General features: G+C 47.3%; 1 protein-coding gene across 1 annotated transcript in view; it reads left to right on the top strand.

Annotated features, from left to right (window-relative positions):
- Positions 1-27203, top strand: part of MLLT10 (MLLT10 histone lysine methyltransferase DOT1L cofactor) — a 763568-nt gene that overhangs the window by 383967 nt on the left and 352398 nt on the right. Inside the window, exon 10 of the mRNA XM_030199437.1 lies at positions 10814-11413. Coding sequence (XP_030055297.1) covers positions 10814-11413 — 600 coding nt within the window. The remainder of the gene's footprint in view (positions 1-10813; positions 11414-27203) is intronic.

The following is a 27203-nucleotide window of genomic DNA, read 5'->3' as shown; positions in this document are numbered from 1 at the left end:
TTCTGGAGTTGTCCTCCGAAGAACCGTGGAGATTGGAGTGTTTTCCGACCCTCATCACACAGGACGAAGGGACGCTTCTGCATCCCAACCTCCAGTCTCTGGCTCTCACGGCCTGGATGTTGAGAGCATAGACTTTGCCTCTTTGGGTCTGTCAGAGGGTGTCTCCCGCATCTTGCTTGCTTCCAGGAAAGATTCCACTAAGAGGAGTTACTTCTTTCTATGGAGGAGGTTTGCCGTCTGGTGTGACAGCAAGGCCCTAGATCCTCGCTCTTGTCCTACACAGAACCTGCTTGAATACCTTCTGCACTTGTCTGAGTCTGGTCTCAAGACCAACTCTGTAAGGGTTCACCTTAGTGCAATCAGTGCATACCATTACCGTGTGGAAGGTAAGCCGATCTCAGGACAGCCTTTAGTTGTTCGCTTCATGAGAGGTTTGCTTTTGTCAAAGCCCCCTGTCAAACCTCCTACAGTGTCATGGGATCTCAATGTCGTTCTCACCCAGCTGATGAAACCTCCTTTTGAGACACTGAACTCCTGCCATCTGAAGTACTTGACCTGGAAGGTCATTTTCTTGGTGGCAGTTACTTCAGCTCGTAGAGTCAGTGAGCTTCAGGCCCTGGTAGCCCAGGCCCCTTACACCAAATTTCATCATAACAGAGTAGTCCTCCGCACTCACCCTAAGTTCTTGCCAAAGGTTGTGTCGGAGTTCCATCTGAACCAGTCAATTGTCTTGCCAACATTCTTTCCCCATCCTCATTCCTGCCCTGCTGAACGTCAGCTGCACACATTGGACTGCAAAGAGCATTGGCCTTCTATCTGGAGCTGACACAGCCCAACAGACAGTCCGCCCAATTGTTTGTTTCTTTTGTTCCCAACAGGAGGGGAGTGGCTGTGGGGAAACGCACCATATCCAATTGGCTAGCAGATTGCATTTCCTTCACTTACGCCCAGGCTGGGCTGGCTCTTGAGGGTCATGTCACGGCTCATAATGTTAGAGCCATGGCAGCGTCGGTAGCCCACTTGAAGTCAGCCACTATTGAAGAGATCTGCAAAGCTGCGACGTGGTCATCTGTCCACACATTCACATCTCATTACTGCCTGCAGCAGGATACCCGACGCGACAGTCGGTTCGGGCAGTCAGTACTTCAGAATCTGTTCGGGGTTTAGAATCCAACTCCACCCCCCTAGGCCCATGTTTATTCTGTTCCAGGTTACACTCTCAGTTAATTGGATAAATTGTTAGGTCAATCTCAGTGATGTCCTCACCGTTGCGAGGCCCAATTGACCATGTTTGTTGTTTTGAGTGAGCCTGGGGGCTAGGGATACCCCATCAGTGAGAACAAGCAGCCTGCTTGTCCTCGGAGAAAGCGAATGCTACATACCTGTAGAAGGTATTCTCCGAGGACAGCAGGCTGATTGTTCTCACAAACCCGCCCGCTTCCCCTTTGGAGTTGTGTCTTCCCTTGTTTTTGTCTTGCTACATATGGGACTGACGAACACGAGCCGGTTCGAGCGGGAAGACGGCCGCGCATGCGCGGTGCGCATGGGCGCGCGAGGACTAGCATAGGCCTTTGCTAGTAAAGTGTTCCGATTGGAGGGGCTGCCATGGACGTCACCCATCAGTGAGAACAATCAGCCTGCTGTCCTTGGAGAATACCTTCTACAGGTATGTAGCATTCGCTATGGGTGAATTGTCAAATGATTCTGATTGCTCCCTTCTGGCCGCGTCAGATTTGGTTCCCTCTTCTTCTGGAGTTATCCTCCGAAGAACCATGGAGATTTTCCAACTCTCATCACCCAGAACAAGGGTTCGCTTCTACATCCCAACCGCCAGTCTCTGGTTCTCTCAGCCTGGATGTTGAGAGCGTAGATTTTGCCTCATTGGGTCTTTCTGAGGGTGTCTCACGAGTCTTGCTTGCTTCCAGGAAAGATTCCACAAAGAGGTGTTACTCTTTCAAAGGGAGGAGGTTTGCCGTCTGGTGTGACAGCAAGGCCCTAGATCCTCGCTCTTGTCCTACGCAGACCCTGCTTGAATATCTTCTGCACTTGTCAGAGTCTGGTCTTAAGACCAACTCCGTAAGAGTTCATCGTAGTGCTGTTAGTGCTTTTCATTATCGTTTGGAGGGTAAGCCTATCTCTGGACAGCATTTAGTTGTTTGATTCATGAGAGGTTTGCTTTTGTCAAAGCCCCCAGTCAAACCTTCTACAGTGTCATGGGATCTCAACGTCGTTCTCACCCAGCTGATGAATCCTCCTTTTGAGCCACTGAACTCCTGCCATCTGAAGTACTTGACCTGGAAGGTCATTTTTTTGGTGGCTGGTACTTCAGCTCGTAGAGTCAGTGAGCTTCAAGCTGCTTGTTCTCACATGTGGGTATCCCTAGCCCCTAGCCTGTTAGGGTTTTTTTATGTTTTAACATTTTTTTCATGTTTTATGCAGCGTTCTTTCTTCATTTTTAGCAATTTTGGAAGGGCATTTGATGACTTCGTTGTCATTTATATGACTTCTAATGTTTTTTTAAAAAGGTTTTAATTAGTGTTTTTACAAGATAATTAGCATTTTGAGATGGGCACAAGTAGCACTATTGGATTCTATTAGTGGTTTATAGATTTTATACCACTCACAGTGAAGCCATGTTCTATATTTTTAAAGGACCCCAATTCAATTAGCTATAATATTTTTCCTATTCCTTATAGCTAGGTTAAGTATAGACTTTCATTTTTTATGATAAATTAATGAATTTTAATTTCACTAGTGCTCTATAACTTTTAGCCTCAGCACAGAGTATATAAGGCACCAGCCTAATTCAAGATGGCAGACCCTGCACAACCTTAGAGAGAGAGAGAACTGCTGATCTTCATTCATGCTGTTTTTCTGTGTTCAAGAGCTGCTACTTGTAAGTGCAGTTTGATTTTCGTTCTTATTTTCCCATTTTTACCTATGCACACTATTAAGGTCAACGCTCATATTAGAGTTTTTATTCATTTTTTATTTTGAATTTATTATTCTTTTAGGCTCTCTTTGATGCAGATTTGCTAATTAAGGGGAAACACTCTTTTGCTCTTTATATTAGGTATGTGTCTCTTTTGTGCATTTTGTATGTGATCTTTTATATGTTACTGGTGTTCACTAAATATTTACATGTTTCTAATTTATTCTGATCGCAACACATGTTGGAAGTATTGATACGTTGGTTAACTTCACCAGGTGTCACTTTTTTCCTACCGCTATGGATTTTTCATATGCATTATGACTTAGTATATAGTCAATGGGTTTTTGTTTGGTATGTTATTTTATTGTTGATTTTCATCTCTGTTTGTACTGTCCTGGCGGACAGTAGTATAGTCCTACAAGAATATTTCTTCCCTTTACACATGGAATTTCTATCCATAATGATTTCAGGGAAGTATTGCAGTGGGCGTACTTATGCTCCTTACTTTTAGTTTAATAGAGGGGGACCACATCCACCCTTCTCCAGTCCTATGGGTCTACTTCCTACTCTAGAGAAACATTGAAAATGTCATCAGAGCTTACAAAACTTCACTACCCTCTGATATATCCTATCTGGACCCATCACTTTGTCTACCTTTAGTTTAACTAGCTCTTCACAAACACAGTCTTCTGAAAATCGTTCAAGGTCTACCTCACTTCCATTCCTATTTGTGTTTGTCTTCTGTGGTCCTACTCCCGGCCCCCAAGATGACATTCTTTACCTCTTTCACCATATTCAGAGAGTTTATTCTATTGGAAGACGAGTACTCTGTGAGGATACCCTCTTCCTTGAAATGAATCTTTATGAAGATTTCGCTTACCCAATTTTTTTTTGGTGCATGTCTGGAGAGTTTCCAAAACCGTTATAGTAGGAAACAGCTTCATTCAGATACATTTGACTTGCTTGTTTTGGAAAAGAAATTCAGTTGAAGAAAAGCTACCAGATGTTTCATGTACCTATGTATATTCTTGAATTTATTAGTTTCATTTAGTTTTCATTTTTTTAAAATTTATTTAAAACGTAATTTTAAGTGTGCTCTATTTACTTATTACATTGTAAACTGCCTAGGCAGTTTCTAATAGCAGGGATATCAACTATAAATAAACTTGAAACTAAGAACTGCCTACCATTTCCTTGTATCTTTCAAGGTGTTAGGATTTCTTGAAATTCTCAGTAGTTTTAAAAGTATGTAGTGCATTGTAATGAGCTCTTAATGCCAGCTGTAAAAACAAGAGAGTGGAAAAAAGCCAGATGGTGACAGGTCAAGCTGACTAATGGAAGCTCCTTTTATATAACTGCTAATTAAATGGCAAAATTGTGGTTGTAGTGAAATCACCCATGTAAATTATGTAGTTTTAATAGATGAGTTGTTTGTATATTAGGCAGAATGTTAAAGCAGCAGTATTGCCTGTGGTCTCTAAATTGCCAATTTCAAGTTTTGTTTTTTTGGGGATCTTTTTAAACTCTTTGTTATATTATTATCTTTCTGTTTTCTTCAAAGTCTTTTTACATTTATGTATTTTGTTTTGTTAGTAACTAAAATGTATGCTTTTTAAAACTTTATTACTATTTCAGTTTTCCCAGCAAAATTAATATAACGGTCACGTCTGCATTAAATATCAACAAAGGAATATATCTTTCAACTGGAATCCACAAAACCTGGGGGAACAAGTGATCTAAAAAGCAAAACAAAATGGTACATTTAAGAAACGAGTACAAAAGCTATTATCAAACAATTGAATAAACACATTTTTTGTTCAGTTAAGTGAAATCAACAATTAAAAAGAATAACAAGGGAATCATTTGAGGCATGCATGGTGGTGGCCACTGATTTGAATTGCTTCTGTTTTTTCAAGCTACCAAAAGTGCCTTATGTTGGATTTAGCTCATGCCCTTTTCAGTTGTAGCTCGAGAAGTTATATTTTGATACAGGTAGATATTTTCCTTCTCCAGAGGACTTAAAATCTGAGTTTGTATTTGAGAAAATGGAAGATTAAATGACTTGCCCAAGTTTACAAGGAGCCATAGTAGGATTTGAACTGGGCTTCCATGGTTCTCAGCTACTCCTCCACTACAAGGCAGACAAGGCAGAAATATGCCTTAGACAACATTAAACTAGCATATCTGAGATAGCTTCTTCTAAAACTAGAGAAAAACAGCCAAACTACTAAAGACTAACCTGTTCAAAAAGACTTATCATAATGATCCGTCATAAATGACCTGACTTCAAAACTCTACCAGAACAAGATAATATTGAACTCTTTATACTGTTTACGTCAGTTACTTTGTCACTAAATGATCTTTCTTACACCTGTTATGCACTGTTTATACACTTACTTTAATTTATCTTATTACTGTTTGTACCCTAAACCTTATAATTCCTTGTATTTCTCATTCCGTAAATGGCGATTTCCACTACGGCTTTATGTAAGCCACATTGAGCTTGCAAAGTGGGAAAATGTGGGATACAAATGCAACAAACAAATAAATAAATAAATAATTAATAAGAAACTGCTAAAAATCTTATCTCAGTGATGTGGGTTGAGAAGGTGGTGAGACCAAAGAGCAGGGCTGGTCCAATGGTATTTGTGCCAAGAGCAAACCTTCAACCTGTGTGCCCCCAATCTTCTTCTCTTTCCCTCTACCCCTCCATAGTTCAGCTTCTTCTCTACCCTAACTTCTTTCTTCAAGATGTCCAGTATCTGTATGCTTCCCTATCTTACCTCAGCTTATCACTAGAGGTCGGAGAGGGGAAAGAAGGCACTCCATATTACATGTAGAAAGGCTGGTGACCAGGGGACATGTCCTATCAAATCAGGATGGAGTAGTCGTTAATGGGTAGAATTGGGAGTACTCAGGTCACTGGTTTGAGGCCTTCTTCCCCTCCCCCTTCCCTCAGTCCGTCACCAACAAGTGGCTATTCCTGCTTTCAAGTCATCTGTGCCCCTCTCACTGTGCTCTCCAGCAGGGCCGGTCTTAGCAAGTGCGGGGCCCTATGCAGACCAATTTGGTGGGGCCCTACCCTAGCCCCACCCCACCCTAGCCCCGCCCCCACTCTAGCTCCGTCCCATTGATAAGATTATTCCATTTTTAGAACATTTTTTATTTATGAAATTTCAAATAAAGTCAAATGAAGCTAAACTTGTACAAAAACACTGATTGAAATAATAAGCACAATGCTATCATGAAACCTCCCCTCCCCAGAAATTATTCAGTTCAAGTCCACTACAATTAGTAGTTCCAATTCTCATAACAAAGGAGAATAAAGGAAAAATATTAAGAAAAGATTCAGTACTTTCAAATTCCCCTATTACTCTGTAATCCATATATGCAATAAAATAAAAATGAAATGAAAAGATATACAATAAAATAAAGTGTTGTGTAAAATATAATGTACAATATAAAAACACATAGACCACCAAGGTATTAAAATTGTTTTAAAATATATACCACAATTCTCTGACTGAAGAAGACTCCGACTCTGTCATCCATAATTGTCTGACAACACAGAAAAAAAATAAGTAAAAATAAAATAGTCACAATTAATACCTTATACACCAATATACCAGCCCTACGGAAAATGCAGACCGTCAACAATATGAAGCTAGCAAGGAATCATAATATCACAATTCTCATGTAGAGCCACAAAACACCCTTTTAGAGGTAGTGTGTCATGATTTAGGCTCTACACCCTTTCTGATGTTTGGTGCCACCTTAGTAAGGCCAACACACAATCTCTCCACTGCAAAACACTATACACAAACTTGTGCAAAAATACACTCATAACCTTAACAAACCATAAACAGCACTAATTCCAAGGACAGGACGAGCTACAACCTTATGCGTGGAGTGGAAAGGCAACTGTAATTACACCGGGCTCTAAAACACCAGTGCACAACCTAGTGAAACAAAAAACAAAAAGGGCTGCAAACTTTACGCTAGCAGAATACTGCACCTTCCTTGATCACACCTGAAAAACACATGAAGGCAAAATACTGAACTGGAAAGTTTCCTCAAGAAGTCAGACTCAGCATGCAGCAATACTACAAAAATTGAAACTTACATGAAAAATATCACAGATGCACATTTCCAAAAACTGACATATTCCAATTAATAAATCCTGAATAAAATAGTATTTTCTACCTTTGTTGTCTGGTGACTTTGTTTTTCTGATCATGCTGGCTCAGTATCCGATTGTGCTGCTATCTGTCCTCTTAACTCCGTTCCAGGGCTTCCTTTCCATTTATTTCTTTACTTTCCGCCTTTCTTCTTCATTTCTTGCCCTACATCTGTAAGTAAAAGCTGGGTCCTCCGCAGACTTGACTGTCCAGTGGATCCAGCTTCTGCCTATTTTCTATATCTATGTGCACTTTTTCTCCTCTTCCTTTTCCCTCACCTCATCTCCTTCCTCAGTCTTCCCTTGCCTCCATCCATGTCCAGCATTTCTTCTCTCTCCTCTATCCACCCATGTCCAGTGACCCTCCTGTCCCCCCTGCCATCCATCTATGTCCAGCAACCTCCCCTGTCCCCTCTGTCCTCCCCTGCCATCCACCTATGTCCAGCGACCCTCCTGTCCTCCCCTGCCATCCACCTATGTCCAGAAATCCCCCTCCCCTCCATCTACCCATGTCCAGCGACCCTCCTTGTCCCCTTGTCCTCCCCTGCCATCCACCTATGTCCAGAAACCCCCTCCCCTCCATCCACCCATGTCCAGCGACCCTCCTGTCCTCCCTGCCCTCCCCTGCCATCCACCTATGTCCAGAAACCCCCCTCCCCTGCCATCCACCCATGTCCAGCGACCCTCCTGTCCTCCCTGCCCGCCCCTGCCATCCACCTATGTCCAGAAACCCCCTCCCCTGCCATCCACCCATGTCCAGAAACCCCCCCATCCCCCCTGCCATCACCCATGTCCAGCAACTCTCCTCATTCCCCTGCTCCCCCTCCCTCCCCGACCCGCCAAACGACCCTCTTCTGCCACCCGACCCAGCCGGCACCTGACCCAGCATTAAAAAAAAAAAATCTACAAGCAGCGGTGCAGTGCCTCGCGTCTGAGAATAAAAGAAGAAAAATCACTTCGTCCGTCGACCGGCCTTCCCTCATGTCCCGCCCTTGCGGAAGTTACATCAGAGGGCGGGACATGAGGGAAGGCCGGCCGACGGACGAAGTGATTTTTCTTCTTTTATTCTCAGACACGAGGCACCGCACCGCCGCTTGTAGATTTTTTTAAAATGCTGGGTCAGGTGCCGGCCAGGTCGGTGACGGGTGGCAGAACTGAGTCGTCTAGCGGCACGGATGCGGTTGTGAAGTGAGGCAAGCAGCGGCGGTCTGGCGCCGCGCAGGGCCTATGCGGCCGCCTCGGTCGCCTCTGCCTAAGACCAGCCCTGCTCTCCAGACTACTCCCACTATCCTTTCTCGTTTCCCACTTGGCTGTGTGGTGGTCTGGTCCTGCAGTGTGAGATGTGGAGACATGCATCATTTGGTGGCATGACAATGACAGTCATCATCACCTGGAATGATAGGTTCGGGAAGGCTGCAACAGACAAGTTTCTTCTACTTTCCCTATGCAGGATGAGGACTCTGTCAGAGGTAGAGGCTGGAACCTGTAGCCAGCAGGCAGCACAGGTGCCTCAGGTGGAGGAGCGGGAATCACTGGTGGCAGAGGAGGGCACTGTGGCTAGCAGAAGAGTCTGCTGAAAATACCAGGTGGGAGCTATCCACAGGAGAGGAAGAGGAGGACAAATTACTGGTTGAACCCACACACCCTCGCCCGGATATGTCAGATGCCCCTGTAGAAGCTGAGAAACCAGAAGAGGAGCCACAGCTGACCCGTAGGGGGCCCTGCTGCCACAGATGGCAGGTTATGGAGCTGGCCACAAACTCCTGGCCCAAAATGTGCAGTTGGATGACTACCGGTGCCAGAAGCTACAGCTGCTGCATGAAGGGGGTTCAGATTCAGTAGTAGAGGCTCCAAGCCCAAGAGGAATGCCTCCAGGTGCTGCATACTGGGGAGCAGGGATGCTAGGCACACCAGTCAAGCAACCGGTATCAAAGTGAGCACAGGGGACTCACAGGACCCCAGGCGAGTGGGTCTACCTTACAGCCAGGTCCCTCTGGGGCAGCTCACACTGCCTTGCTTGGTGGTGAGCCTAGCAGCAACTAAGCCACATGGACAATCCGCTGACCTTATTTCCATGGGACAGCAGTAGCAGCTGCATCTCTTGATGCCCCCGAGGGCAGTAGGAGCCTTACAGGGGATGATTTGGACACTGTGTTTGCTCCTGCAAAGCCTGGACTGCCCCTAGCAGCTAGAGAGAGGGTAGGAGAGGTGGCCCCCAGAGGGGATAGGAAAAGGGGAGGTAGGGCTGTGAGACGGATACTTACTATGTTGTGATGATGTGTGCTGGGGGAGGGGGGTGTAATGGGGACAGAGGGTGGGATGTTCATTGTGGGCGTGAATGCTTCAGGAAGGGGTGGGGTGTGTGTGCTAGGGAGAAGGGGAGGGTGATGATTGTGGTGATGACAGGAGATGGAATAAGATATGTTGAACACAAATAAATAGTGCACTGACCTTTGCTAGAAATTGCTCTGTATGAGTCTGTCTGGCATGGACCCCCAGCTGGTGTGGTCCCTGGTCAGCTCTGTGAGCGTGGTCATCATCCTCTTGTTCTTCCTGCTGCTGCTGTGTGACCTCTGGTAGGGCTGTCTTTGTTGCAGTGCAAAGTTGTGCAGCATGCAGCAGAGCGTGAATATCTTGCGACCTTTCCTGAGCTGTAGAGAAGCTCCATTCTGGAACGGAACAGTTCAGACATCTGAATCTGTTTTGCCAAAGGTGTGCTCAATGATAGTGCGGGTGTTCTTGTTGTTCTTGTTATTTTTCTCCTCCACCTCATTTTGGGGATGGACAGTGGGAGTCTTTAGCCAGGTTCTGTGGGGGGTAGCCTCTGTCACCCGTGGGAGGAGCAGGATTCACAGACATGGAGGAGTGGCCTAGTGGTTAGGGTGGTGGACTTTGGTCCTGGAGAATTGAGGAACTGAGTTTGATTTCCACTTCAGGCACAGGCAGCTCCTTGTGACTCTGGGCAAGTCACTTAACCCTCCATTGCCCCAGGTACAAATAAGTACCTGTATAAAATATGTAAGCCACATTGAGCCTGCCATGAGTGGGAACGCGCGGGGTACAAATGTAACAAAAAATGTATATATATTTGTATGTGGGTCTTGTGGAGTACGGGTCATGGGTGTGGTTTCTGGGGAGCACGTTGAGGCAGGTAGGATGGTGACATAAGTGGGAAGTGGATATGGGACTTCGGAATCCCAGAACTATATACCTAGGAGCCTGCCGCTGGTAATCTCCCTTTGTTCAAACCTGTGGTAGAGTCCAGAATGCTCCAGGAAAAATGTATACTGAGTGGACCTTGGGTGCTGAGCAGGCACCATACATAATCTGGATGTTCATGGACTGATATGATTTTCTGTTCCTAGGTCTCCTCATGTGCCCAGAGGGGTTTGAGTGCAACGTGTGTGCAGTTGATGATACCAGTGACTGAGGGGAAGTCATGTTATTCTGGAGGGCCTGGGTGGTAGTGGGGAAGGTAATATAGTGTGAGGTGAGGGTGAGGAAGGCATTGAGGAACTGGCAAAGACAGTGGTTGGCAGTTCTTAGTTTCATGTTTTATAGTTGATATCCCTGCTATTAGAAACTGCCTTAGTTTGTGCATTTCCCATTTATGTTATTTTCCCATATATGTTGTTTTAAGTTCTACTTGGTAGAAACGTTTCAATCAAAATTTTTTTAACATATTTTTTTTACCCCCCATTTAGGCAGTTTTGCCGGAACTCCAAGCAGCCTAAAATTATCTTCTGGAAGTTCAGTCCTATCTGCCCAGGACTACTTAAGTTTTACAGAATCAGATCTGCGTAATGACAGTTACGTTCATTGCCAACAATCATCATCATCATCAACAACAACAACAACAACAACAACAACAACCAAAGATGTACCTAAAGTTGAAACTGGAAGCCAGGAAGGGGGGATGAACAGTTTTAGTTCCTTAATTGGCCTCACTTCAGCCTCAGCTGTCACTTTTCAAACTAAAAACTTTGAAAACTCAAGTGGAGATTTCAGTAATTCAAGCCTTACTTCAGCAGGATACAAACGAGTGCAGTCTTCTGTTATAGAAGAAGATACAATCAAAGAGAAAAAACGCAAAGGAAATAAACAGAGTAAGCATGGGCCTGGTTCCAAAGGAAACAAAAGCCAAGATAATGTTTCCCACCTGTCTGTTTCATCTGCTTCCCCAGCCTCATCAGTAGCATCTGCTGCAGGAAGTGTAATTAGCACCAGTCTTCAGAAATCACCTACTTTGCTCAGGAATGGAAGTTTACAGAGTCTTAGTGTTGGCTCATCACCAGTTGGTTCAGGTAAGTGATAAAGTAGTTTATTGACTGTGGAGTAAGAGTGATAATATCTTAAGAGTTACTATGAACTCTCAAAAGCTCCATTGTTCATTAGTATGTTCTCATCTGTTCTTTTCCACATCTGCAGTTTTTCATGCTAGGACAGTTATAAATGATAAATTTGGTATAATTTCATTATAACATTGAATAAAGTAGTGTGGACCCTGTGTTAGTCCATTTGAAGGCATGGAAATAAGTTGTTACAAGTATTGAGAACATAATAATAGCTGTGTTGGGTTAGACAAATCTGTCACGCCCAGCATCCTGTCTTCAACCGTGGCCAATCCAAATTACAGGCACTTTTTTTTTATTAGACTAATTTACTAAATTAATGAGGAACCTAACATTTCCTCCTTCGGGTTTGGACCCAGTGAAAAGATGTTAGCTTCCCAAAGCTAACCAAGATGTGTACAGAGTTCAGTAAAAGGGAGTCACCTTACAACTTTTGGTTTTTGACCTGCAGGTGCCCTGAGATAGAAGATGAAGAGCAAAATGGTCTTTGTAGTCTGCCCAACAAGCTGGTTAGGGCTATAACTGTTATTCCATGCACGTTACTTCCATGCCTTCCCCAAAAGGTTAACTGCTTCTCTGCATAGGATTTATCTCCTCCCCCCAATCATTTTAGAGGCACAAAAATTCCTGTTTTGAACTGAAGCACCATTCTTGTTTCAAGAAGGAGCTCAGAGGTTCATGTTCTTAACCATCCAGGTTCTGGAGTCACTAGAGTTCACCATAAATTATTCAAAACTACATTTGAGCACATCACTAAAATTGGAGTGTATAGGAGCTCTTTTAGGTATGACTTAGATGAAAGCCTTTCTCCAGCCAAAAGGATCATCATGATGCATGAGATTTTAGTCAGTAGAGATCAGCTTTGGTTAGGTGAAGATTGTAGGACCGCTTGCAGTGGCGTCCCTACCATTAGACCAAGTGAGGTGAGGGCCTCAGGCAGTACTCTTTATGGAGCAGCATCTTTCCCCCCTTCCTTCTTTAACTCCCCTTACTAACCTACTTTCTTTTTTTGGGGGGGGGGTTTAAGATCCCCATATTTTGCCCTACTGCTGGCACCAGCGTTTTCTCTGTACTGTGTGCTGTTCTCTGACTTAACTTCCTGTTTCCTCGGAGGTGGGCCGCAATATGGAGGAAACACCGGTGCCGGTGTTTGGGGATCGTTGCTTCCACCAGCTTTTGAAAACAAAAAAGAAGGTAGGCTCAGGGAGGAGGTTGATGGAGGAAAGGAAGGGAGAGAGGGGGAGATGTCAGACTATGGCTGGGGGGGAGTGAGTTGGCAGAGAGAGTCTGGAAAGATGTTGGACTTTGGGGGGGGGGGGGCACCATCTCATCCCTGCCTGAGGCAGCAGATTGTCTTGGGCCGCCCCTGACCACATGGCATTGACAGCACAAGTAACTCCTCTGACACATCTCAAAATGAGACAAGCCCAATGGACCTTGTACTGTCAGTAAACTCAGACCACCTAGAGCTTTCATGGACAAGCTGAATCAGATTAAAGGAGTTCCTTTCCAAATTCCTTCCATACAGTTGTCCACACAGATATGCATCTGAACTAGACTGTGGGGAGGGGGCATGTAGATGAACTGCACATTCAGATTCTCTGACCTGCCCAGGGCAAAATGCATTAGATACATTTCCTGCAGCTATGGATTGTGTAGAACTCTTTAAAAGCTTTGGTTAGTCAACAAAATCATACTAGTACAGACAGAAAATCAAGTAGCAATGTACAACATGAACAAGCAAGGAGGAACAATTTCTTACTTCCTATATTGGGAAATTGTTAGTATTTAATTTTTTAATTATTCTTTTCTTTTATACCTCCTGCAAGCTTGAAAGTTGTGGAAGCAGTGTACATTCAGCTGCATTAGGTATTTTGTACCAGTAGAACTGGTACAAAAAGAACCAGAAGCAGACTTTTTTCACAAAACCCAAAGGGAAACCACTAGAGGACAAATAAGTAAAAGATAAATATATTTATTAACGTAGTAATTCAAATTAAAAATTATTAGGGAGGCCTTAGTTTATTGTGCACTAATGTCAAATAGCTTACAATTAATGCTGCACATCCTATTTTATACCTATGGGCAACATGGCAGTGCATGCTAAATCTCCATTAGTGTGTGCTAAACTTTAGTAAAAGAGCTCCTAAATTATAAAACACAACATTATTATGTTTTGGCCAAGCCGAGTCATGTTTTGGTTTGGTATTTTTGTATCCAATTAAGTTCCAAGGTTAAAAAAAAAAGTTTTCTTTATATTTTTGATTACAGTCTATTTTAATTATATAATTTTGAAGGGGACAGTTTTAATATATTTCTGTCTATTTATGGAAGTATAAGAAATGTGGATACATTATTTTATGGCAGTGGTTCCCAAACCCGGGCACCAATGATCAATTCCTGTGCTGTTTTGAAACAGCGCCCTAACAATAGCACTGGAACAGTGCGGTGAATTAACTCCCCAATGATCAATGCTAATAATATGCAAATTTAGGCACATTATTAGGGTTCATCATCAGGGGAAAGTGCTGGAGGTGTGCCTGGGTATGCGCTCAGGCACAATCCTCCCGCACTTGTACCTGTCAAACACAGGAGCTGGATGTCTGTGGGACCCCCTGGATTCCCTCCCCCAAAGGCAAGGCCCTGGTGGCCTAGTGCCCCTTGACCCCTCCCCCGACACAAGGGCACAGGATGGCACTGGAAGGAGGAGGGAGTGCTACTTTCTCCTTGACACTACTTACTACAAGGTATGGGGGGGGGGGGGGGGGTGAGGAGCTGCTAGACCACTGTGGGGGTTGGGGTTATGTAGCCCACTGGGCCACCAGGGAAATATGTTTTGTCAGGGGTTAGGCGGCCTAGAGGTCCATTGGACCTCCAGCCCTCGTGTCACTGTCGGGGGGGAGGGGGGCACTAGGCCACCAGGGCCTCAGCAATTAGGGGGTCTGGGGATCCACTGGACACCAAGGACTGACGGCGGCAGCCCAGGCTACCTCGCTTAGATGAGATGGGAGGGAGAACCTTAACCCTAATGCCAGCTCCAAGCTAGTGTAGGGTTAAAATGCTATTCGGCCCATAAGATTAGAGCACAGTGCTCTGATCATACAGGTAGAATACTGGGGAGCTACATTTAAATATATTTTAAATGAGCTCTGTGATAGACACACTCTGATTATGGGCGCTGGGTAAATGCAGGCACTAGTCTGGCGCTAGTGACCTCTAGAACTCGCATTTACTTTTGATCAGGCTGCTGGTCCTGGAGGCAGCTAGGTTTTCAAGATACCTACAGTGAATATTCATGAAAGAGATTTGCATGCACTGCCTCCACTGCATGCAAATTCATGAGAGAGATTTGCATGCACTGCCTCCACTGCATGCAAATCTATCTCATGAATATTCATTGTGGGTGTACTAAAAATCTGACTTGCTGGGGTGCCTCCAGGACCAGGTTTGGGAACCACTGCTTCATGAGAAATCTTATTCTGACATGATTTATTATCAGATTGTGTAGGTGACATTTTTGTCTCCTCTTTGTAACTATGTGGAAATTGCACATGAATGAATTATGTTTTTTTGTTTGTTTGTTTTTAGGTACTTCATATTTCAAAATTAGGACTGCCACAGGGGTCATTTTGACCCCTAACAAAATTAGACTGTTTATATTTAACTAACTTATGAGTGAATTATTTTGTGCATCTATCACTCATTTTCATTGATGTTTTACATAACATGTAAATTTCAAGGGGCTGGCTATTGTACTTTCTAAGATAAAAGCAGTCATACCTAGAAAAACGGAAGTGGTCAAATTGACCCTTTTGGCATTTCATTCTTCTTACTGTGGCTTTCTTCAGTGTGAGATAGTAGAGTCAGTGTATGGGACTAGGTTTTTTTTTTTTGTTTTGTTTTTCTTAATAATACTTCTCAGGCTGGGAGAAGTCATTGATCTTGGAGTAGTTAGAGCAGCAGACTATGAACCAGAGAGGCCAGGGTTTGAATCCCACTGACACTCCTTGTATCTTTGGACAAGGGAGGTGATGAAATTTGCAGATGATACAAAACTATTCAAAGTTGTTAAAACAGATGCAGACTGTGAAAAATTGCAGGAAGACCTTAGGAAATTGGGAGACTTGGTATCCAAATGGTAGATGAAAATTAATGTGGACAAATGTAAAGTGATGCACATTGGGAAGAATAATCCAAATCATAATTACCTGATGCAAGGGTTCATCTTAGGAGTCAACACCCAAGAAAAAGATCTAGGTATCATTGTAGACAATACACTGAAATCTACTCAGTGTGTGGCAGCCAAAGAAGCAAACAGGATGCTAGGAATAATTAAGACAGGGATGGTAAATAAGACCAAGAATATTATAATGCCTCTGTATCCCTCCATGGTGCAACCTCAACTTTAATATTGCGTTCAATTCTGGTCGCCGTGTCTCAAAAAGATATAGCAGAACTAGAAAAGGTTAAAATAAGAGCAACCAGAATGATAAAGGGGATGGAACTCCTCCCATATGAGGAAAGGCTAAAGAGGTTAGAGCTCTTCAGCTTGGAAAATAGATAACTGCGGAGGGATATTATTGAGGTCTACAAAATCCTGAGTGGTGTAGAATGGGTAAAAGTGAATCCATTTTTTTAACTCTTTCAAAAAAGTTACATGGAAATACTTTAAAACAAATAGGAGGGAATATGATTTCAGTCAGTGACTAGTTAAGCTCTGGAACTCATTGCCAGAGGATGTGGTAGCAGCGGTTAGTGTCTCTGGGTTTAATAAAGGTTTGGACAATTCCTGGAGGAAAAGTCCATATTCCTTGTCATCTATACCAGACCAGTCCAGACTACTGGGTTGGGTCTATCTACCAGCAGAAGGAGACAGAGAAAATAGTTCCAAGTATCGTGCAGCCTGGAATGTTCAGTATTTTCTCTGTCTCCTAGCGGATGGTGGACGGATCGTGCAGCTGCGCTGGATTGCTGGCTGGTAGCTCCTGTCCCAGATTCTTCTGATGACAGTGGAGCCAGGGGTGTGCTGGTAGCTGTGTTGGGGCTAGTTTTAGATGATACTCAGTGGTCCTGAGTTTGAGTGGAGGAGTAGCCTAGTGGTTAGTGCAGTGGACTTTGATCTTGGGGACCTGAGTTCTATTCCCACTGCAGCTCCTTGTGACTCTGGGCAAGTCACTTAACCCTCCATTGCCCCTGGTACAAAATAAGTACCTGAATATATGTAAACCACTTTGAATGTAGTTGCAAAAAACCTCAGAAAGGCGGTATATCAAGTCCCATTTCCCTTTTTTCCCTTTCCCCTCCTCTGCCAGCTAGGGTGATATCCAGTGACCCTGTTTCCCTCCCCTCCCCTACCTCCCCTGGCTGTCTTTATAGCAGGGTGATGGTTGATTGTGGCATGGAGTAACTTGCCTCCCCCGTGGGGTTTCTTCTCTTCTGTGGTGATAGGTATATCTGAATTTATGCCTCTGAGGTAAGCCTTTATTTATTCCTGTCACTAGTGAAGAAGGTTGTTTAAAAAAAAAAAAAAAAGAAACTTTGCTTTTCCTTCTTTTTCTTGCCTGTTACCTGATTTATTTTCCCGCCTTTGGCAATGCATTCTAGGGTGCCGCTTGCGAATTTTCTTTGAATTTCACTGGCTGGCGTAAGATTCTGATCTTGGACCCTTCTGAGCTGGTACCAGTTTCTTTGATTTTTTTTTTTGTGGGGCACGGCTCATGCCTGGATCACGAAACTCAGTTGTTTTTCTCCTCTCCTCTTCACAGTCCTAGAGAGCGGCCCCGTTGCTGGAACTTGTACCTTTGCTGTTTGGAGGTCTTAGTCTGCCATTTCCAAAGTGGGGGAAGCCTCTCGCTGGCTCTGTTTGGCTGCAGGCTCGGTCTTTTTAGTCCAGGGCTATTTTTAAATTCCTGCCAGCCTTACGCGGCTGTTAGTCAGTTCTTTTTCAGACCGTCTGCTGCTTCTGGCATCTTGCTTGAGACGCCCCTGCTATTTGATTCTTGTTTTCGCAGCAGTTTTTCCTCCCTTCCTTAGGGAGGTTCTGGTTCTCTCGTCCCTGTGGATCCCTCTTGTCTGCAGGGTACTTTCCTTCTGTTGGGGGTCCGAGTTGCCCTTGCTGTGCAACTGCTAGCTCAAATCCCTCCTCTGAGTACCCGCGGGAGCGCCATTCTTGCCAGTCTTTTGCTTGGACTCAGTTCACTGTCTCTTTACGGGAATGTGCCTTTTTAGGACTAGTTTGCCTTAGCTCTTCCTTGCTTCCCTTGCTTTCAGATGGGAGTTTTAGCCTGCCACAGGTGGATTTTGCCTTTTCTAGTTTCAGACGCCTCTCTCCTGGCACATTTGGCACTCCTTCCTTTTTCTGTAAGGGGCACAGTTCTTTCCTGCTGAGCCAATCTATTGCTGTGCATCTGGATTATCGCCTCTTAGCTCTGCACTTTTCTCTACTTTTCTACAGGAAAGTGGCTCTGTTCTAGGTGTGGAGTTTGACTCTCCCTTAGCTGGTTTTTTCTCAGTTTGGTGTTAGTGGCCTGCTTCCTCTTTGTTCCTGGCCTGGCGAGAGTTGTTTCTTCCTCACTGCCTTACGGCTGCATTTTGCTCCCTATGGTCTGAGGATTCCAGCTCTGTGATACCTACCTCCCTCTTGGCGGGAGTTCTTACTCTGCGTTGACTGCTGCTCCGTATCGGTTGCCTAGGAGGGCAGTCATTGTGGCTCGGAGACCAGTTGAGGGCCGAGAGTGTCTTTTGGGGCACGGGGCTTTCTCATAGTTTTAGTCCCTCTGGGCCAGGGGGAGTGCAGCGTGAGGTCTGCATTTCCACAAGTTCTGCTCTTTTCCTGTTGGCCTCCTGGCAGCACCTTCTTCTCTGGCTGTTCCCCGGGACTCCATCTATGCATTTTGCTTGGTGAGTACGGCTCCATCGCTGCATGTTGAGCACGGCTCCATCGCTGTATGTTGAACGCTGCTCCATCACTGCATGCTAGGCACAGTTCCACAATTCCAGGTTGCCTTTAGCACCATCGCTGTATGTTGAGGACAGCTCTATCATGGCATGTTGAGTGAAGTTCCTTCACTGCTTATTCTGCAACCTTTCATCTCTGTATGTTGAACGCAGCTTCATTGTCACATGTTGAGTGTAGTTCTTTCTCTGCAGGTTTCAGTGTGAGGCGCAGTCCTGTGTCTGCGTGTAGAACACAGCTCTGTGAATGCCTGTGGAACGCAACTCCTTGTCTGTGTGTGGCATTCAGCTCTCTCTTGGCGTATGGAACGCAGCTTCCCTGTCTGCATGCAGAGCGCAGCTCCACCGCCTGTTGAGTGTAGCTCCATCTCTGTATATTTAGCACAACTCTTCTCTGCAAATCGGGTGAAGTTCCAGGGTGGTATGTGGAGCACAGCTGTGTGACTGCAGGTGCTACACAGCTTCATGTCTGCGTAGGACGCATAGTTCATTGTCGGCGTGTGGAGCGCTGCTCCTTGCTGGCGCCTGGAGTGCAGTTCCTTGCCGGTGTCAGGAGCGCAGCTCCTTGTTTGCATATGGAAAGCAGCTCCTTGTCTGAGTTTTATACACAGTTCCATCACTACCGCAGCTTCAGTTCTGCAGGTACCTCTAATATCCAGCTCTTTCAGTGGGTCACTGCTCATCCTCTGTCTGTTACTCTCAGCTTCTTCTCTGCGTGTTCAGTGCATTTCTATCTTTGCCAGAGGTGTGCAACTCTTTCTCTGCCCGTGGTGCTTGGCTCAGTTTGTGTGCTTTGAGTGCAAATCCGTTTGTTCTCGTTGAGCACGGATCCTACTCTGCCTGATGAGCACAGCTTCTTTTCTGTACCTTGAGCACAGTTCAGTCTCTGACTGTGGAGCATATTTTCATCTTTGCCTGTTGGGCACTGTTTCACCTTGTCGGTCAACCCCAGCTTTTTTCTGCGGGTTGGATACAGTAACTTCTCAGCAGCTGTGGCATACCACAGTTTAGACTGCTAGACAAGGCTGTCTTGTCTCCTGTTAGCTACCATTCCTGTGGTACCTTTTCTTGCTGTAGCCTCTTGGTGGCTGACGAGAAGCTTCTCCATTGCTAGAGTTTGAATTCGTCTCTGCTTCTTTTGTGGCTACTTGGCACCTTGGGGGGTTCTTTTCTCCACAGTGTGGTTCTCGACTCTCTTTCTTTTAGTCTCCTTTTGTTCTCTTGGATCTGTTCTTTCTTCCCTAAGTCCAGAGCGAGCTGGTTGAGGAGTACTCTTTCTACGGTTGTACCTTGGTATGCTGCTGCCCTTTTCTTCATGGTTCTCCTGGAGAGACTAGCACTTCAGTTAGTTGGTTCTCTCGACTCTGGAGTCTCTTCTTGTTCTGTGGAGTTTGATTCTCTCACTAGGCGCTGGGTGGTTTCTGGGCCTTGCTTCCTTTCTTCTATGAAGTGTGGCGCACTGTTTGGGGTTGTGTACTCCTAGTACTTGTTACGGTCGCTTCATCCGACCACCTTGGACTCAAGGCAGACTGGCAGGTTTAGGAGTTAGTCTTTGTCCTGCCAGGGTTCAGAGAAGTGGATCCTGGTCTAGGAGAGACAGTTCTTCTCCTTGTTGCTCGGATACGACTGTTGCCTTCCTTCCAAAGGGGGTTCTTTGGCATGAGTATCTTTTGCTACTTCTTTTACTACTCTTGGGACAGGGGTACGTAATTTTTCTTTTGCCCGGGACGGTTGTTTTACGTCCTACGGCTTCAGTTCCTTTTCTAGTAACTCTGTTCCATTTTGGTAGCCTGGTGGTTCGGATATTCAAATCCTTTTCTGCTGATCAGTTTTTTGCTGTGTGTATAGCTTTGTTGATTTTTCAACCTTCTGCATTCTTCTCCCCCCCCCCCCCCCCCCCCCCCCCTTTGGGCAACTGCTTTACTACATCCCATTAGTCTGGACTGGTTTGGTATAGAAGACGAAGGAAAAATTATGTTTTTACCTGATAATTTTCTTTCCTTTAATCACACCAGACCAGTCCAGATGCCCTGTCAGAGTGTTGTTTCCTTTAGGTATCCCTGGCTGTTCCACGACACTTCAATACGCTGGGATGTCCTACAGCACTGCCTACTTCATCTTCTCTATTCAATCTTCTGCCACTTGTTGTGCCAGCTCTGTATGACTCCTGTTACTTGGCATCATGGTTCTTTCCCCGGATTCAGGGGTAGATCTCTGTGTGCTTGAGCAAGCTCAGTAATGGACCATTCCCTCTCGCTTACTTTACTGTGAGGGGAGGTTGCAGTTGTCTTTGGCCAAGCAGGAACAGTGAGGTTCTGCATATTGGCTCCAAGAGTTTGCCTGCTTGGTATTAACTGTGTTTTCTTCTAGACTTTAGAGCTCCATTGCTTGGCTATTCGAAATACTGAACATTCCAGGCTGCACGATACCCTTAAGGGGTGATTTACTTGGAACTATTTTCTCTGTCTCCTTCCGCTGGTAGATGGACACAACCCATTAGTCTGGACTGGTCTGGTATGATTAAAGGAAAGAAAATTATCAGGTAAGAACATAATTTTTCCATATGCTATTGAGATAGACATGAGAGAAGCCACTGCTTACATGGGGATTGGCAGCATGGAATGTTGCTACTATTTGGGTTTCTGCCAGGTACTTGTGACCTGGAATGGCTACTGGTAGAAGCAGGATTCTGGGCTAGATGGACCATTGGTCTGACCCAGTATGGCTATTCTTATATACTTATATTCTTAAGTCACTTAACCCTCCATTGCCTCAGGTGCAAATCGTCCCTCTGGGAACATAGAAGTATCTACTGATATACATATAAAGTATTACATGCCATGTAAAATGAGTTTATCTTGTTGGGCAGACTGGATGGACCGTTCAGGTCTTTATCTGCTGTCATTTACTATGTTACTGTACCTGAATTTCTCCGAGGACAAGCAGGCTGCTTGTTCTCACTGATGGGTTGACGTCCTCGGCAGCCCCCTCCATCGGAAAGTTTACTAGCAAAGGCCTTTGCTAGTCCTCGCGCGCCCATGCGCACCGCGCATGCGCGGCCGTCTTCCCGCCCGAAACCGGCTCGAGCCGGCCAGTCTTCTTTCGTCCGCGCTCGGTACGGTCGTGTTACGCCGTTCGTGCCCCAGAGAGTCAACCTCGCGCGTCCTTTTCGACGTGTTTTTTGCTGTTTTTTCCTTGAAAAAGTTCGGGAAGCGCTCCGGTAGTGTTCCGGAAGACCCTTTCGGGTTTTCTGCCCTTCCCGTATTTCTCAGTTTTTGCCCCGTAAGTTTTCTTTCGTTGTCGGGGTAGGCCTCTTTTGGCCTCGGTCGAGATTTTTCTCCCTCTAAATTTTGGTGCTTCAATTTTCGCCATTTCGGCTTTTGATTTCGCCGGCGTGATTTTTCCGCCCATGACATCGAAGCCTTCCAGCGGCTTCAAGAAGTGCACCCAGTGCGCCCGGGTAATCTCGCTCACTGATAGGCACTCTGCGTGTCTTCAGTGTCTAGGGGCCCAGCACCGCCCTCAGAACTGCAGTCTGTGTTCCCTGTTACAAAGGCGGACTCAGGTAGTGAGATTAGCCCAGTGGAACGTTTTGTTCTCGGGCTCTTCGTCGGCACCGGAGGCATCGAGTGCATCGACGTCGTCAGCGTCCGGGCCATCTTCCTTGGCTGCCGCTCCATCGACTGCATCGAGGCATCGGACCTCTGCATCGGCGCCGAGGCATCGGGCGACTGCATCGACGTCGGTGGTACCGAGACTTCGTCTGCTGATGTCGTCGGACGGAGGTGCATCGTCAGGAGTGCAGGTGAGGGCTGTCCATTCCCCTGCTGGTGGCGGTGAGCCTTCGGGTGGGTCTCCTCCTACCCTGAGGGCTCCTGCGGTACAGCCCCCCCGGGATCGACCCTCTTCGGTCTCGGCCCCGAGGAAGCGACGGATGGATTCTACGTCCTCCTCGTCGGTGCCGGGGAGCTCCGGTGACATGCTTCGGAAGAAGTAACGAAGAAGCATCGACACCGGTCTCCTCCCCATGTCGGCACCGAGAGCTCTGGGTCGCCGAGGGATTCGGCACCCAGCAGGCATCGGCACCGAGAGGACCGCTCACCCTCTGTTCAGGAGGTGTCGATGCGCTCCACTCTGGACAGCCCGGAACAGCCTCCTCGCCCGGAACAGGTTCTGACGTCGACTCCTGCATCGACCTCTCATCCTTTCTCTGCAGCCGCTCTAAACGAGAGCCTCCGGGCCGTTCTTCCAGAGATTCTGGGAGAGCTGTTGCGCCCTACCCCTCCGGTACCGGCGGTGCTTGCGCCTCCGGTACCGTCGAGCGTGGCGCCGGCTGGCCCATCGCCCAGGTTGAGGTCCCCGACGTCGGTACCGCGTGCGGTGCTGACAGCGGCCACCTCCCAGGAAGGCTCCCCGACTACGTCGGCGGAGGGAGCTTCGCCGATGCGGGCGAGGGAGTCTACCTCTCGACGCCCCCACCGTGGACGGGGTTCCACCGAGTCGAGTAGGGCGAGGTTGCAGACGCAGGTTCGTGAACTTGTGTCTGACACCGAGGGTGAGGCCTCGTGGGAGGAAGAGGAGGACCCCAGATATTTCTCTGACGAGGAGTCTGAGGGTCTTCCTTCTGATCCCACTCCCTCTCCTGAGAGACAGCTTTCTCCTCCCGAGAGTCTGTCTTTTGCTTCCTTTGTCCGGGAGATGTCTACGGCCATCCCCTTCCCGGTGGTTGTGGAGGACGAGCCCAGGGCTGAAATGTTTGAGCTCCTGGACTATCCTTCTCCACCTAAGGAAGCGTCCACTGTTCCCTTGCACCATGTCCTAAAAAAGACATTGCTTGCGAACTGGACCAAGCCACTAAGTAATCCCCACATTCCCAAGAAGATTGAGTCCCAGTACCGGATCCATGGGGACCCAGAGCTGATGCGCACTCAGTTGCCTCATGACTCTGGAGTTGTGGATCTGGCCCTAAAGAAGGCTAGGAGTTCTAGGGAGCATGCTTCGGCGCCCCCGGGCAAAGACCCTAGAACCTTAGACTCCTTTGGGAGGAAGGCCTACCATTCTTCTATGCTCGTGGCCAAGATCCAGTCTTACCAGCTCTACACGAGCATACACATGCGGAACAATGTGCGGCAGTTGGCGGGCTTGGTTGATGCTCTTCTCCCTGAGCAAGCCAAGCCTTTTCAGGAGGTGGTCAGGCAGCTGAAGGCGTGCAGAAAATTCCTGGCCAGAGGAGTTTATGACACTTTTGATGTTGCGTCCAGGGCCGCTGCTCAAGGTGTGGTGATGCGCAGGCTCTCATGGCTGCGTGCCGCCGACCTGGAGAATAGACTCCAGCAGCGGATTGCGGACTCGCCTTGCCGTGCGGACAACATTTTTGGAGAAAAAGTCGAGCAGGTGGTAGAGTCTCTCCACCAGCGGGACACCGCATTCGACAAGTTCTCCCGCCGGCAGCCTTCAGCCTCTACCTCTACAGGTAGACGATTTTTCGGGGGAAGGAAGACTGGTCCCTATGCTTCTGGTAAGCGTAGGTACAATCCTCCTTCCCGACAGCCTGCGGCCCAGGCTAAGCCCCAGCGCGCTCGCTCTCGTCAGCAGCGTGCGCCTCAGCAAGGCCCCGCGGCTCCCCAGCAAAAGCAAGGGGCGAGCTTTTGCATAGCCGACATCCAAGTGTCAGTGCCGGGCGACCTGCCGGTCGGGGGGAGGTTGAAAGCTTTTCACCAAAGGTGGCCTCTCATAACCTCCGATCAGTGGGTTCTCCAAATAGTCCGGCAGGGATACACCCTCAATTTGGCCTCAAAACCTCCAAATTGTCCACCGGGAGCTCAGTCTTACAGCTTCCAGCACAAGCAGGTACTTGCAGAGGAACTCTCCGCCCTTCTCAGCACCAATGCGGTCGAGCCCGTGCCATCCGGGCAAGAAGGGCTGGGATTCTATTCCAGGTACTTCCTTGTGGAAAAGAAAACAGGGGGGATGCGTCCCATCCTAGACCTAAGGGCCCTGAACAAATATCTCGTAAAAGAAAAGTTCAGGATGCTTTCCCTGGGCACCCTTCTCCCCATGATTCAGCAAAACGATTGGCTATGCTCTCTGGACTTGAAGGATGCCTACACACACATCCCGATACTGCCAGCTCACAGACAGTATCTGCGATTTCAGTTGGGCACACGCCACTTCCAGTACTGTGTGCTACCCTTTGGGCTCGCCTCTGCGCCCAGGGTGTTCACAAAGTGCCTAGCTGTGGTAGCAGCGGCACTTCGCAGGCTGGGGGTGCACGTGTTCCCATATCTCGACGATTGGCTGGTGAAGAACACATCCGAGGCAGGAGCCCTGCAGTCCATGCAGATGACTATTCGCCTCCTGGAGCTACTGGGGTTTGTGATAAACTACCCAAAGTCCCATCTTCTCCCAGTGCAGAAACTCGAATTCATAGGAGCCCTGCTGGATTCTCGGACAGCTCGCGCCTATCTTCCAGAGGCGAGAGCCAACAACTTGTTGTCCCTCGTCTCGCGGGTGCGTGCGTCCCAGCAGATCACAGCTCGGCAGATGTTGAGATTGCTGGGCCACATGGCCTCCACAGTTCATGTGACTCCCATGGCCCGCCTCCACATGAGATCTGCTCAATGGACCTAGCCTCCCAGTGGTATCAGGCCGCTGGGGGTCTAGAGGACGTGATCCACTTGTCCACGAGTTTTCTCAAATCCCTGTATTGGTGAACGATTTGCTCCAATTTGACTCTGGGACGTCCCTTCCAAATTCCTCAGCCACAAAAAGTGCTGACCACGGATGCGTCTCTCCTGGGATGGGGAGCTCATGTCGATGGGCTTCACACCCAAGGAAGTTGGTCCCTCCAAGAACGCGATCTACAGATCAATCTTCTGGAGTTGCGAGCGATCTGGAACGCTCTGAAGGCTTTCAGAGATCGGCTGTCCCACCAAATTATCCAAATTCAGACAGACAACCAGGTTGCCATGTACTATGTCAACAAGCAGGGGGGCACCGGATCTCGCCCCCTGTGTCAGGAAGCCGTCAGCATGTGGCTCTGGGCCCGCCGTCTCGGCATGGTGCTCCAAGCCACATATCTGGCAGGCGTAAACAACAGTCTGGCCGACAGACTGAGCCGGATTATGCAACCTCACGAGTGGTCGCTCAACTCCAGAGTGGTGCGCCAGATCTTCCAAGCGTGGGGCACCCCCTTGGTGGATCTCTTCGCATCTCGAGTGAACCACAAAGTCCCTCAGTTCTGTTCCAGGCTTCAGGCCCCCGGCAGACTAGCATCGGATGCCTTCCTCCTGGATTGGGGGGAGGGCCTGCTGTATGCTTATCCTCCCATCCCTCTGGTGGGGAGGACTTTGTTGAAACTCAAGCAAGACCGAGGCACCATGATTCTGATTGCTCCTTTTTGGCCGCATCAGATCTGGTTCCCCCTTCTTCTGGAGTTATCCTCCGAAGAACCGTGGAGATTGGAGTGTTTTCCGACCCTCATCACACAGGACGAGGGGGCGCTTCTGCATCCCAACCTCCAGTCTCTGGCTCTCACGGCCTGGATGTTGAGGGCGTAGACTTTGCCTCTTGGGGTCTGTCAGAGGGTGTCTCCCGCATCTTGCTTGCTTCCAGGAAAGACTCCACTAAGAGAAGTTACTTCTTCCATTGGAGGAGGTTTGCCGTCTGGTGTGACAGCAAGGCCCTAGATCCTCGCTCTTGTCCTACACAGACCCTGCTTGAATACCTTCTGCACTTGTCTGAGTCTGGTCTCAAGACCAACTCTGTAAGGGTTCACCTTAGTGCAATCAGTGCATACCATTGCCGTGTGGAAGGTAAGCCGATCTCAGGACAGCCTTTAGTTGTTCGCTTCATGAGAGGTTTGCTTTTGTCAAAGCCCCCTGTCAAGCCTCCTACAGTGTCATGGGATCTCAATGTCGTTCTCTCCCAGCTGATGAAACCTCCTTTTGAGCCACTGAATTCCTGCCATCTGAAGTACTTGACCTGGAAGGTCATTTTCTTGGTGGCAGTTACTTCAGCTCGTAGAGTCAGTGAGCTTCAGGCCCTGGTAGCCCAGGCCCCGTACACCAAATTTCATCATAACAGAGTAGTCCTCCGCACTCACCCTAAGTTCCTGCCGAAGGTTGTGTCGGAGTTCCATCTGAACCAGTCAATTGTCTTGCCAACATTTTTTCCCCGTCCTCATTCCTGCCCTGCTGAACGTCAGCTGCACACATTGGACTGCAAGAGAGCATTGGCCTTCTACCTGGAGCGGACACAGCCCACCAGACAGTCCGCCCAATTGTTTGTTTCTTTTGACCCCAATAGGAGGGGAGTGGCTGTAGGGAAACGCACCATATCCAATTGGCTAGCAGATTGCATTTCCTTCACTTACGCCCAGGCGGGGCTGGCTCTTGAGGGTCATGTCACGGCTCATAATGTTAGAGCCATGGCTGCGTCGGTAGCCCACTTGAAGTCAGCCTCCATTGAAGAAATTTGCAAAGCTGCGACGTGGTCATCTGTCCACACATTCACATCTCATTACTGCCTGCAGCAGGATACCCGACGCGACAGTCGGTTCGGGCAGTCAGTTCTTCAGAACCTGTTTGGGCTTTAGGATCCAACTCCACCCCCCCGAGGGCCCTGTTTGTTCTGTTCCAGGCTGCACTCGCAGTTAGTTGGTAAATTTTTTAGGTCAATCTCAGTTATGTCCTCGCGGTTGCGAGGCCCAATTGACCATGTTTGTTGTTTTGAGTGAGCCTGGGGGCTAGGGATACCCCATCAGTGAGAACAAGCAGCCTGCTTGTCC

Source organism: Microcaecilia unicolor, chromosome 1 (assembly GCF_901765095.1).
Source record: "Microcaecilia unicolor chromosome 1, aMicUni1.1, whole genome shotgun sequence".
Lineage (NCBI taxonomy): Eukaryota > Metazoa > Chordata > Amphibia > Gymnophiona > Siphonopidae > Microcaecilia > Microcaecilia unicolor.
The sequence above is the reverse complement of the archived record's forward strand: the minus strand, read 5'-3'. Positions and strand labels throughout refer to the sequence as shown.